The sequence below is a fragment of the Lathamus discolor genome, chromosome 11, assembly GCF_037157495.1.
Source record: "Lathamus discolor isolate bLatDis1 chromosome 11, bLatDis1.hap1, whole genome shotgun sequence".
Classification (NCBI taxonomy): domain Eukaryota; kingdom Metazoa; phylum Chordata; class Aves; order Psittaciformes; family Psittacidae; genus Lathamus; species Lathamus discolor.
In genome coordinates this window covers 11,600,206-11,613,673 of record NC_088894.1, presented here as the reverse complement: position 1 = coordinate 11,613,673, position 13,468 = coordinate 11,600,206, and the positions used below count along the sequence as shown (strand labels likewise).

Here is a 13,468-nt window from a genome sequence, read left to right as displayed (position 1 = left end):
GTCTTTTTTGTGTTACCTAAAACTGCTTATTGTGCCTCTTAACTCGGGTTTTGGTTAAAAATCCCTGCTGTCTTTAAAAAGATGTGTATGTGTGTGGGAAATGGTGTCGGTAATGCAAAGGCTTTAGCCTGGACAACAAAGAAAAGTTCAGTTATTTAGTAAACGAAGGAAAAAACCGTAATCCCTGTGTGCGTTGGTTTGATCTGAGCCAAATTCTACTGCAAATTATGGCATCTGCCTTTGACTTGAGAGAAGAAAACCTAGCCAACCCAAGCGGCTATAATAACAACTGTAATAGTAATTGTTATTATTTTTAATTTCGGTAGAGAAGTCCATGGATTTAGGGGAGCGTGGCTGTTTCCATCAGCTTAGTGAAACTTGGTAAAACAATGGTCAAAGTTAAGCACGCAGCTAAATCATTTGAGGAACAAGAATTTCTGCCCGCAGGTAAGAGCCTAATAATGTGACGATGAGGGCCCAGACTTCCGCAGGTAGATAGCAGAAACTAATATTTGTGATGCAAGAGTCTTGCATTATTCAGGAGTTACAGATGATTCTAAGAAAGAGAACAGCTTGAGAATTAGCAAAACTAGCAATAAAATATTCTTAGCTGACTCCGGGGGGAAGGAAATTGCCGTGTACAGGATTTGCATTCATCTTAATGTTTATTAAAAATGAGACAGCATTGCTTTTCCTCGCGCTCGGCTGCAATAGCTCCATGCCCTGCTGGAACTGTGTCCTCCCCGGCCCCTGCTCAGCTCCAGGACCTGCTGGAATCTGTTGTTGTTGGGGTGAGGGTGATGGGGACCCAACCAGCCGCTCAGGCCATGCAGGACGATGTGAGTGCTGCTGCCAGTGCTAATTGCGTGGCTTTGCTCCTGCGTGCGCAGAGAAGATGGAGAAATACAACTGGGAGCAGCCAGCTCAGGCTTCCTCCTCTGGGCATCAGCTGGCCCAGAGTGCTGGGTCATTCCCTAAACGTTTTTGAACCATTCCTGGCAGCAAAAGGGCTGTCTGCTCTTGGGAGTGCTGCAGCTCACATGCAGAGCTGCAGGGCTGCGGGCAGGGGAAGGGGCTGAATGTTCTGGTGCAGCAGCCATGGGGACTACCAATGTGCTAGTAAAGACCCTAGAATGTGCCTGAATCGCACTAACACACTAAGATCTTGTGTTGCAGGAGCAAAATCACCACCCAACATATGTGCACCAGCAGTTCAGTGCAGCACAAACGTGTCTGCATGGGGGTGTGGGAGGAATTGCTGCTTGAAATGACAAGGGCTGGGGGCAAGGCATATTTCTTGCTGTAAGGAATTAAAAGACACACGCAGAAGCACCCGAGACCTTCCAAACTCCCACTGGTGTCTTCACATGTAAGACCCGCACCTGCCACCAGGCTATCATTTACCAGTCACTGCAAGGGTACGTAAGTGTGCCATTAGCGATGAATGAGCTGGGATGGGCACGTGGGGAAGGAAAAGGAAATAAGAAACATGAAAATAATAAACTAAAAAAGCAAGTGAGACTATTCAAAAGGGGGACTTTATTTTCATTACACTGAAGCCAGACGTCAGTGCACCAGTTCAGCTTTGATACACAATAAATCAGCAAACCCGTCACTCAGTTTGGAAACCAAGATTGCAGTGGCACTAAAAACACACTGAAAACATTGACTTTCTTCCTTTTTTTTTTTTTTTCTTTTTTTCCTCTTTTGTTTTTGGTACAAAAATGGTACAAACGACAATACAAAAGATTTGTGCTGTTGACGGTTACAAAAAAAGGTTTTTGAACTGGGTTAACGGATGCAAACTGCTTTTGCGCTTCAGCGTGAATACAGCGGAACAGCAGAAGTCTTCCTTGAGAACAACCACAGTCATGCGGGCTGCTACACAGCTTCTCCATCGGAAAAGGAAACATGCAGAATCAGAATTGAAAGAAGAGAAAGTGCTCCAGTTACACATCTATATGTTCTTGTTGCTTTTTGCCTCTATTTGACTTGTAGCTTCAAGCACTAACTACATTATGTACACAGGGTGTGAGCAATTGCTTATGGGGTCGGTGTGTACTGGAAAGAACTTTTATTTTCCCCGTGGAACCCAGTTAACTTTGTGTGGGAGACCCCTATGTTGTCTAGCTGCTGATTTAAACATATGCATTCCTTGTTATACAGCATTCCCCCCCCCCTTTTTTTTCACACTTACGATGAAGAGCTCCAAGACATCACAATAAAAGTCCCATAATTTACCTTTAATATGTTTTTTTTTTTGAGACTAAACGAAGTTGCAATCTTGGCATATTGTGTTGTACAGACCCTGCACTGACCAATGCTGTTCTCCAATGCCTGACCATCTACCCTATGCAAAGCAGTTGCAGATGATACAGCCATTTCCTAGAGTGCCACTTATTCCTGGAGGCTGGATTTGGACACAACTACCCCTAAAACCAATACGAGAGAGGCTCAAAGTGGCTCAGCTGCAGGTGAGTGAACTCCCCACCACCACCTTACGTCCACCAATGGCATTGCCCGGTCCAACAAGAAAGGAAAGAAATATAAAATATGGAATAATGCATACCCAGAAGCCAAACTATGACTAGCACATAGGACACCTAGAACAGACTTGCCTATTCACTGTCATTAATTACCTGCCAAGTCTCCTCTTGGCCTTGCAAAGCATTTCCGTCACTGATGCTTTTCCCTGTTTGCAGGCTACATAACATAGGCTGCACCGAGGTGTGGGCCATGCTCTGCCGGCATTGGACCTGCATGGTCCTTGGCTTGGTGATGTGCAGTTTTCACGCCTAGGAGATGTCCAGTGTGCCCCAATGTCCTGGCGGTTCACTGTCCCCATCCCTTAGCGTGGAGAGCTCTTGTGGCGTCCCTTGGCACTGCTATGGGCTATGGCGGTGACAGTGGCATTTTGGGAATGGGCTCCCTTCCACCGGCCTGAAAGCAAGTCCTTCCCGACCGCCGCATGGTGTGCAGAGTGGGGACTTGCATGTGTGGGCACAGCTTCTTTAACTAGTTTAAGTTTAATGCTTTAGTTTAGATTAGTTGGAGAGCAAGGATTGTGGTCTCAATGCATTAACCACTTCTGTGGCCTGAACTGTACCTTCAGAGTTGCCGTTTCCCCAGACTGGCTCCTTGTAAGCCACTGTCACCTCCAGCGGTGAATGGCAATGGCGAATGAGGATCAGAGTGGGGGCACAGAGCACTGACACAGTCACCTTTTCAATGGGGTCCCTTGGATTAATGTTAATTTACTTAGCTGGATTATAATCTGTAAGTAGTATTAACAAGCAAAAATGTTTGCAAGCAGTGATCTATTTTCATTGCTTGATGTCCTCCTTGCTTACCTTCTGCTGTTCCCACTGTGAGGAAAGGGGTCTGATGCTGCTCTTTACTTGTGGGGTTGTAAAGCTAAGTGATGGAGGGAGGAGGAGGAGGAAAAGGAAGAAGGAGAGGAAGAGGAGGAGGAGGAAAAGGAAGAGGGAGAGGAAGAGGAGGAGGAGGTCCTGCAGAGGGAGACTGAGCAGAACTGGCTCAAAAGACAATAAACTAGTTGGTTTGATTTATGGGCTTGTGGAGTTGGAACGGCTGGATTGCAAATGCTGCAGAAAAAAATATCTGCTGATTTAAAAAAAAACCAGAAATAGGTTGATTTATTTTTAGTCACTCAATCCGTTTTGTTTGACTTAAATTGCATAAATGTTCTTAAAAGCTCAAAATGTTTACACAAGCTGATGTCTGACAACGTCTCCTTCATGGCCAAGTGGTTCCTGTCACTGCATGGCACATCCCCATGGGTGACAGCGGGCGATGCTGACCAGCCTCTCCAGCCTCCAGCCCCACAGCAGCCACCCCACACTGCTGCCATTCCCTCCCCTACCTGAAATCCATCACCTCAGCCAAGGCCGCAGCAGAAAGCAGGCACCAAACGCTCTGGAGCAGGGACTTTGCTACTGCTCTTGGGTAAATGGTATCAGGTAGATAGCACAGCTTGGCTTGCAGCAGAGACCCAGCTGGCATCATGGGATCTACATGAGCACCCCTGAAGCCACATGGAGCTGGCAGGCAGCAGCAGCAACCCAATGGATGGAGAACCATCAGCATCACCCCAGCCCTCGATCCGCGTCCTTCTCTTGAGTTGGAGATGAGGTTATGGTGATGGACACAAAACACTGGCGGGTAGTCATCAGCAAGAAACACTAAGTGCATTTTTATTATTCACTACTTCTGCTGTGACCGGGCAGCTTCTGTGGGGGTGCAAAACCCAGATGGTGAAATACTCCAGCCCACGGCTTTTTGGAAAGAAAGGGGAAGAATCAAGCCTGCCTGTAGGTAGAGAGCAGTGTCTCAAGGCAATGCAGCCCACCTGTGCCAGCTGGCTGAGGACAAGGGCTGTGAAGTTTGCTGCGGGTGGCCAGGAGGAGGTGGACAGAACGTGGCAGAAGCAAACTAAGACTTTCATAATGGTCACACAAGCAACTGAGGTCTCAACTATGGAACAGGAATTTGGGAAGGCATCTGATGCCGGCAGTTTACCAGGCACTGCACTTCATCCTGGCTGAGGCATGTGCTGTGTGGCACAATGTCCTTGCCTTGCTGCTGCCATCAGCGCTGTCCCTCTCCTGAAGCCCAAGCCATCACCTCCTGCTTCCTCAAGAACTTGGGTGAGAGAGTTGTGAAAGGACAAACTGTCCCATCGACTGACTGACCAGGACAAAAAGAAGGATCGCATCCTTGGTAGTTATTTACATACCGGTAACGTTGGAGTCCCCTCGGGCAGACTTTTACCACATTCCACTTCATACAAGACACATTTCAAATGCTCATTAATTTACAGAAATTGCATTTTATAGAAAATATGATACAATGAAATATAAAATGCACCAGGAGCATTTCAAAAATCTATAGAGACGATCTTGCAGCCTAGTATACCCTCTGAAACGACGTCCACTCATCACCGCAAGCTCTCGTCCTCTCATTCTCGCTTCCCTCCCACCCCCCTTTAAACTCTTAGCATTCAACTTGAGAATTAATAGAGATATCAAAAGAAGCATGATTATCCCCTGGATAATCACTTTCCAATATTGTGCACATTCTTGGATTTAAATGAAAATATATCTAAGCACTTGTACAAGTTTTAGCGAACCCACTGCAAAATCGTCTGCAGAATATAAAACACAGGTAATCCAAGATTTCATAGCACATTAATTAAGTGGCTCATAATCCATTAAATGTGGTTTATATTACACATCCATGCAGTCTAAATCATTTTACAAACATTAGACATAAACCCACTAGTCCAAATCAGTAAAGGAAAAATGTAATAAAAAAGCTAATAACTATTCGTTATTGGTTAAACTGACCCTACATATAAACTAGGTAGTATGCTACCATTTATAATACTGATGTTGAATTATGCCTGGATGCTGCAAAACCTCTTGCTTACTTGGCAATGCTTGAGCATATTAACCACAAGATACTTAATAGGCCCTCGTTGCACTTCTCCTCCAAAAAAACACATTTACTACAGATAGCAGCGCCTACCCATCAAATAGAAAGGACACACATTAGCTGAGTTACACGATATTCTTGAGCTTTGGCTACTAATGCTCCAAGGCATTAATATTGTACTAGACTAACTTCATACTTACGGATGGCAAAAGTGCTGATAAACTGCTCCTGCCCTTCGCGCTGCCTCAGCCTCGAGCAGAGCCACTGCACAAACCCCTGCTTCCACCAGGAAAACAGCGTTGGCCTTCCTGCTATCAGGATTCCCTGGGGATGCAGGACACCACCACCTAACCCAGCTGGTATTTACATCACTCCAGAGGTCATGGGAGCCAACACACACCGATAGCATAAAAACAAACAACTGGGCCTTTGGTCATGTCACGATTTACTTTGCAGGGTTTAGGCAAGGGCTGTCGGAAATTTCTGTTGCAATAACCAAAGGCTTTATCAACGCTATAGTTCTATGCAGCTACATTGAGTGTGACCAGGTGATGGCAGAGCCCCCAGTCGGTATTTTGCATCTGATAACACTGAATTATATACAACATGATGACTAGTTCACCACCTGCTGAGGCTTAAAGATGGCTGTTCAGATTTTGACTCAAAACATCTTCCCCCTCCCCGACCCCCCCATCTGCTTCCACCCAGAATGAGTCACCCCCTCCAAAAAAGAGGCAAACAAAGAAAAAAAAAGAAAAAAAAATAAAGGGGAAAAAAAAAAAAAAGAAAAAGAACCAATCTCCAGAGTTCCTTTTTGTTAAATCCTTCCCAGCTAGAACTGGCTTAAGGTCACAGGGAGTGCTGCCCAGGATGGTTGTATGTTTGTTTTCGTCACTCCTGAGATTGAAGGGAATCTGATACATGCACCAAAAGGCACTTTCAAATATATATATATATATATATTTTAAAAACAGTGCTTCTGTTCTAAGAAATTCAAGTTAAGACAGAGTGCCTTTCACTCTCTTTAGTCATAAAGCAGGTAAACGAGCAATATCCCAGCTGACATTAAAAAACCAAACCAAAAGAACAAAAAAAACCTGCAGCAGAGACAAGTGTTCATGCGAGACAGCTCAATATTCTAAAAAATAACATTGGAAAGGAAAAAAAAAAGGGAAAAAAAAAGAAACCTCCTATGTCACCACTAAAAATAACAACACAGTCAGCAGGGGATATTAATTAAAAAAGCTGCCACATCTGTACAGTTCTTGCTTCTGCATCGGCTCTTTTTGTTAATGTTGTCGTCTGTGGGTTTGTTTTTTCTATGTTTTTTTCTTCTTTTTTTCTTAATATTCTTTTCTATCTTCTTCTTATATTTGTTTTTAAATAACGTGAGGTCAGTTTAATCTTCCTCGCCTCCCCCGTACATGTCCGCCAGTTTCTTGAACCTGGGCCCCCAGTCGTTAAGGTAGTCGTAGTCCTGGTCCCCGGAGCTAGAGGAGTTCAGGGAGCTGACGGAGCCGGCAGTGGAGCCACTGCCCTCGTAGTCAAACACCAGCAGGGAATCATAGGGAGGGGCTGTGGGGTCATTGTCGGCCGCACGCAGGCCCTGGGGAAGCAAACACAGGCTGTGAATACCCACCACAGCTGTTAGGGTGATGGTGCTAAGAAGTGCCCAAAGAAGTGGTAAATGCTCCATCCCTGGCAGTGTCCATCCAAGGCCAGGTTGGACAGAGCCTTGGGTGACATGGTCTAGCGTGAGGTGTCCCTGCCCATGGCAGGGGGTTGGAACTGGATGATCTTAAGGTCCTTTCCAACCCAAATCATTCTATGATTCTAAGGAAGGGTGTTTGGGTAAGGATCTGGGCTGGTGGGATGTTTGGGATCCCTATAGCAAAGCTAAAAGACGATGGAGAAAAGAGAAATGATGATGGTGTGAAAAAGAGGGTTCTGCAGCTTCCCCATGTTTGGATACCCCCAGGGTTGAGCCCTCCTGGATGCCCCCAGCAGAAACCCACTAACTCCCGGTAGCACTGTAAAAGAGCCGGATGGAGCAGGAGGGGAGTTATTTCCAAGGATCCAGGTTTGGAACTGAAAAGCTTGCAGTCCTGGACAGCATGTAGTTTCTGGGGTTGCCTGTTAAGATTTCCAGCTTGGCCAGTGAAAGAATGACAAGCACCCAACCAGTAACCATTATTTTAATTTTGATGATTTGGATTCCTTTAGGAAAAACCCCCAAACATCAATCCTAGCAAAATTCTGCAATTAAGAGAGACTTGGGGTATGAAATTCTGGGCAGAGGGTTGGGAAGCATTGCTGGTCCTGTTTGTTGTGGGCAGCAGTGTAGGCAGGACATGGAAATGGCCTTGGGATATGAAGGAAAAGAATTGCTTTGCTGCAGCCTGGCATCAGGAAAAGCCGAGTGGAATAGACCTGCAATAAAGCAAAACGTTCTGCATTCATACCTTCCAAAACCCCAGTCTCAGCATGGGGAGATGGAGCAGGTTTTACCGCAGCAAACAGCAGCTGGAGCATGTGTTAAGAGCCAGTCTTCACGCACATAGATGTATGTAAATATGTGTGTGAAGGATGCGCAGGAGGAAAGGAAGAAGAAATTTTAATGATGAAAATAAGGAAAAAAGCACAGCAGGAAGTAGATATAATAATAGAATTAAATTGCTATAACATTTCTTTTTCTAATTTAGGAAATGAATGGTGTGTTGTGTCTCGGAGGAAATAATGCATTGATTGGTTTGTAACCACTCAATCACTCAAAACTAAAAACAAGATAAGAAACACTAAATGGATAGATATTTGTACAAGCAGATAAAGGAGCAGTAATCTAACATAAAACAAAGAAATCCTCTCTCATCTGGGATGAATCTCTCTGTTCTGTAAACTCTTTGAGGCTTTAGACCAAATAGAACTTACTAGGAAGGCACAGACTGGTGAAATAATTACAAGTCCAGGAGTCCCAAATGGGTCCTTTGTCTCTGGGGAACCCATGCAGCTGCCTTGCCACCACCTCCCTATGATGGTGACACTCCTTTGTCCACATCCAGATTAAGCTTTTACTTCAGCAGCTGCAATAATCCCAGAGGAGACTGGGATCAGGTTCTACTGCCTGGATGCTGAAAAGCATGGCGTTTGTGAGATCCACAGATCAGGAATCTTTGGCTTTTTACAGGCTCAACGCCTTTATTAGGCCAAGTTCTGTGTCCTTTGCTCATACCACTTATTCCCCTAGTTTGCATCTGACTTCTCATGTGAGTAATAGCATCACTTGGTCTATCCAGCCAGGAGAATGTTGCATAGCTGATCTTTGCTGGCTGCTCGAGCTTTCAATATGTGACACAAGACACCCTATAGAACATACCTCATTAATAAAGTCACCGATATCCCCTGGATGTGGGATTACTGGTCTTATAGGATACTGCGGTTCAGCACCAATAGGTCTTTCATCCACCCTTCTGACTCCAGGTGTCTTGTTCAGAACATGATCCATGGTCTCTGGCTGCTGGAGCTGGCTTAAATCATAATCCTGTGAAAAATGGAAAGGCACAGAGTGAAACGAAGAACTTCTCGTTTCCATCATCTGCTTACCCAACGTACAAACAAGTTCAGAGGTCTAAGCCTATTCCAGCTGAAGTTCAATGGCAAATCTGATCAGCAAGTATGCAGCCCCTCTAACTATCGAAATTACAGATGAACCTGACCTCTGAGTAGCTCATAAAATTGACCTCCTAAGATTGTATCTTAAAACATGAGTAAAATCAAATATTTAAATACTTCGTTAATATTTCACATGGCACCTAAACCTTTGGGATAAAAAATTGGCTTTTGTTTGCATGTGCACAGGGATACACATAGCTTTGTATGAAATATGTAACGTAAAGACATTGCTGGTAGACATATTATTGCAATTACATTTCTACAGAAGTAAAAACATTAAAAGGTACATCGCATTTATGCATGTAGGCCTTTCAAAGTATGTTCTTTCTGCTCATGAAAAATCCCAACAGAATAGGTTTCTACCAAGGAATGCGAACCAGGTAATATTTCATTAAAAATGTATTCATGTAGGTAATGGTGTTTTGCTGCTCTTCCTTTGCTGTTATTTTTAACGAATCCTTTCTAAAATATTTAAGCCTACAATGTAGTTGCCTGAAACCAGATACTTCAGCTGGTTTGAATGCTTATAGCAGCACTTTGTTCTACCGGTGAAGCTATTCTTGTGCTCAGACGGGGATGATTGAATCTCCAGGAGCAATATTTATAAATAACTTGTCAGTGACAAGAAAAAGAAATGCCAATTGCAAGGATTTTTCCGTGCAATTGGAACTTCTCAAGTTTTGGACAAAGTCCCTGCGTTGGCTCCCTGAGGTGGCTCTCACCAGGCTCATCTGCTTGCCTTTGGATGCCACCGGGACCACCCTCAACCATGACCTTAGGACTGAAGCAAGCAAGAATAGAGCCATTATATGATGCAGAGCCACATAATTTGTGTGAACATTATATCTGAGAGTGTCAACAGGCTCTTTACTTAGGTGGGAATAAAACCCCTGGTATTTTGAACATGAGCAACCAAACTTTGCTGTTTTAGTTGAGAAAATACATCCCTAGCAGAGGGAAAGCACATCCCAGGAGTGCAGGCGAGGGAAGTATTCATGTAACATCAGTATCGGTGTCTGTAAGAAGAAGCCACCACAGAAAAGCTGATGCATTCAGGCAGACTGTGGCTTAGGGCGCCACAACCAAGCAAAGCTTTGCCACCGTACGCTTCGCAGTGGAAAAGAAAATCCCCAAATGTATTTAGACACTTCTCACAAACTACATTTAGAAATTAAAAGAAATTAAAGAAGCATTAGAGACGATTAAGTAAATGCAGGGAAATCCCACAGAAGCTCTAGGTTCAAGCAAGCCAAGGCAAATGCCTGCAGCCACGGTTCTGGGGAGAGTGGTAGCTGCTGGCTGGGTTTTATAAGATCTCTAATGGGGAATGGTAAAGTACACAAATTTAATGACTGAAATAACATAAATACTGTTCGAATATGAGTGGAGTAGATTGATTTTTTGTCCCTCCCCAGGAAGTTGCCTAGGGCATAGACAAATCCACTTGGCATCGGACTCCTGGCACAGTCGTGCTCCAATGCCAGTGTCCCAGTGACATGCTGAATCCCCTGGATCTCCACTGGCTCTAACTGACGTCCGTGCCACACCAGGGAAGCCAATCAAGCCTCCTGAGCATAAACAAGGGGAACACAACACTTTGCGAGTACTTTAGTGAAAATACTGTGGTTTCTGCCTTTTTGAGAGTACAGATTGCACAGCTGCTCCTTGGCCATGACCCACAGCCTCTTCTCACCTGGTCTTCCTCTCCACCTCCCTCTTCATCGTACTTCAGGATATTGTCCCTGACGTCGTCCTCGGGGTCAATCAGGAGCTGCTTGGTGTGGCGCTCCTTCTCCCGGCGCTTCATCCACACCACGAACAGCAGAACCATGGCTGTAACAGGGAAGAAGCTCGGTGAGCTGCAAACTCACATGGCACAAGTCCAGGCTGCATGGGCCAGAGTGTGGTGGCGTGTCCCAGAGCATCACCTGCCCTCTTCCACTATGGAGAACCTCACTGGCTGCTAGTAAGAGGAATGAAATTTTGTCTTATTGCATATTCTGCTTCATAAGCTCAGTGAAAGCTGTGAATGCTGTGACAGGCCTCCACCACAGACATTTCCTTAAGATCCATCACCAGTGCTGATGCGGCCGATTTTTATCAGATGTAAAACACACCATCAAATGTAAAGAAACAGGAAGTGTGAAACCTGCAGCTCTCTGAGAACGTTTGATCTAAATCCTGAATTTTCAGGATTAGATTTCCACCTTTATTTCATTCAGGGGCACAAAATAAAGGTGGGTGGAAGACAGCTGCAGAGGCGCTGAGAAGCAAATGGGTACAGATGGCCCACATCTTGTGCACAAGCAGCTCTTCCCTCAGTGTGATACAGCAATGCCCATTCAGGTCACAAGCCCTGGTCACGGGAGTCATTTTGCTGTTGTCTGCAGTTGGCCAAGAAAGACTGGTTTGTGGAGGCTGTGTAACACTGGGTCCTGTAATTGGATTTGGACTCCTTCATACTTTCCTTTGGTACATGAGGAAGGCTTTTTAGACTTCCAAGAACACATCAGCCAGGACATTATCATACACATTTGGCCATTGACTTGCAAAGCAACTCTAAGATCATTTGAAATCCTTTCAGAGAGCAGGGCTAGCTTTGCAGAACAAGGGAGAGCAGATCTGGTAGCACACAGCCAACCTCCTCAGGCATCAGCATTTACATGCCAGGACCTGGCAAATCTCTTTCAGCACAATAACAGTGAGAGAGGAACAGTTCTTCGATCACGAGAAGTTTTTCCCAACTTAAACAACTTTACCCAAAGGGAATGCTGACTTCCTGCTCCACAACCTCATCCTTCACAAGTCCACTCACATCTCAGAGGTTGTGTGCTCCCTGTGGTTTACTGTGTGGAAGTTGCTCTGGAAACCTAAGTCTCCACTAACATAAGGAAACCAGACCTTGTCTTCTTCAAGAACCTGTTAATATGCTCGTTCTTGTTCTCATACTCAGTAGCTGCAAATAATGCCATCAAAACAGAAATTAAGCGTGAGCAGCTGAGGCAGTCACACCTCTTAGTGTCTGCTTCCGCCTCCATTCTCCATGCAAGCCACACACCAAGCTGTGACGGAGGCAATCTGCTGGAGAAGGGACAGATGGATGGACAGTGGAGGTGGGAACGTGTGGCCCAGGTTTGTTTCATCTGGGTCAGCTCTTGACCATGCCAAACTAATGCATCCAACACAAATGAACCCAGACAGGACGTAAGACCCCAAACGTTCCTTGTATTTTTTAGCTGCACAAGCAAACACATTTTCTTTCCCTTTACCTGTCCACTGAGCCCGGGTGTTGCTTCACCAAGGCCAAGGATAGAGAAGAGACCAGACCCTGGGGACATGGGTGAGCAGCTCAGCCTGCAGCCCCACATTGTGAGGAGGTGTTGAGGAGGATCTGAGTTCTTCCTCCCAGCACCAAAGTGTTTATACCCAACAGGAATTCAATGAAGTGAGTGGAAGAGGACTGGACAGCTAATTACTGCCATTGTGTGCCAACTGGCTGCCATCCCCGCCTGCCAGCTAACAGAATTGTTTTCAGATAGTTCAGCATTTCTTTAATGCTTATCCTGGATCTATTCAAGGGAGAATAAAGAAAAGCGAAGAAAATTTAACTCTTATCTGCAATATAAAACCTCAGCTATTTAGCAGACTATTGAAGTCCTTTTCTCCTTGTTCCTTTTCAAGTCTCTCACAACAAGATACCTGCCTAGTCCACAAAGACAATATTATAATGGTTACTAGGGTTTATCTTCTTCTCCCCCCCCCCCCGCCTTTTTTTTTTAATGCTACTTTTTCATGCAGTTATAGTTTTTTCTGTGCCATTAATGCCTTCACAGCTACCTTGGAAAAAAAAAAAGGGACCTTCAAAGTGTCAATAGTGGATGTAGTGCACTCTCCTTCCTTTTATTCACTCTGCAGAATGGGAAGTGCTATTACTGCTGTTAGACCCATTTTCACTCTGCATGTAGCTTTCCTTGAAATCTATTGTCTTCACCCTTCACAATTTTTTATTGCATGGCTTTCCTAAATGTATTATTTGTGCAGCTAATACATCAGGTATTGGGAAGAAAAAAACCTTTGAGCAAAGGTAAAGGCAGAAACTCCCCTCACCTGAGCAACCTTAGATCTGTTCTCTTGCTGCTTCTTCCTTTTAAAGCCATCAAACTTTGACCTGCTGACTCAAAAATGGACAAATAGCACAAAAAAAACCTGCATCTGCCTTTTTCCAGGCTATTGTTCAGAGGTCACGATATAAAACAGATAGAAAGGAGGCAAAACACAGAAGGATGTAAATGGAAAACTGTTCGTCACATATTACATTTTTCATCACTGATACAGTGCTTTTGCA

General features: G+C 44.7%; 1 protein-coding gene across 4 annotated transcripts in view; it reads right to left on the bottom strand.

The window, feature by feature from the left end:
- Nucleotides 1–6,193: 6,193 nt before the first annotated feature.
- CDH4 (cadherin 4) overlaps nt 6,194–13,468 on the bottom strand; it is a 459,553-nt gene continuing 452,278 nt past the window's right edge. For all 4 annotated transcript variants that reach the window (XM_065691453.1, XM_065691454.1, XM_065691456.1 and 1 more), the window contains 3 exons: nt 10,817–10,956; nt 8,828–8,992; nt 6,194–7,060 (listed from right to left, as the gene is read on the bottom strand). In XM_065691453.1, coding sequence (XP_065547525.1) covers nt 6,854–7,060; nt 8,828–8,992; nt 10,817–10,956 — 512 coding nt within the window. In that variant the 3' untranslated portion in view covers nt 6,194–6,853. The remainder of the gene's footprint in view (nt 7,061–8,827; nt 8,993–10,816; nt 10,957–13,468) is intronic.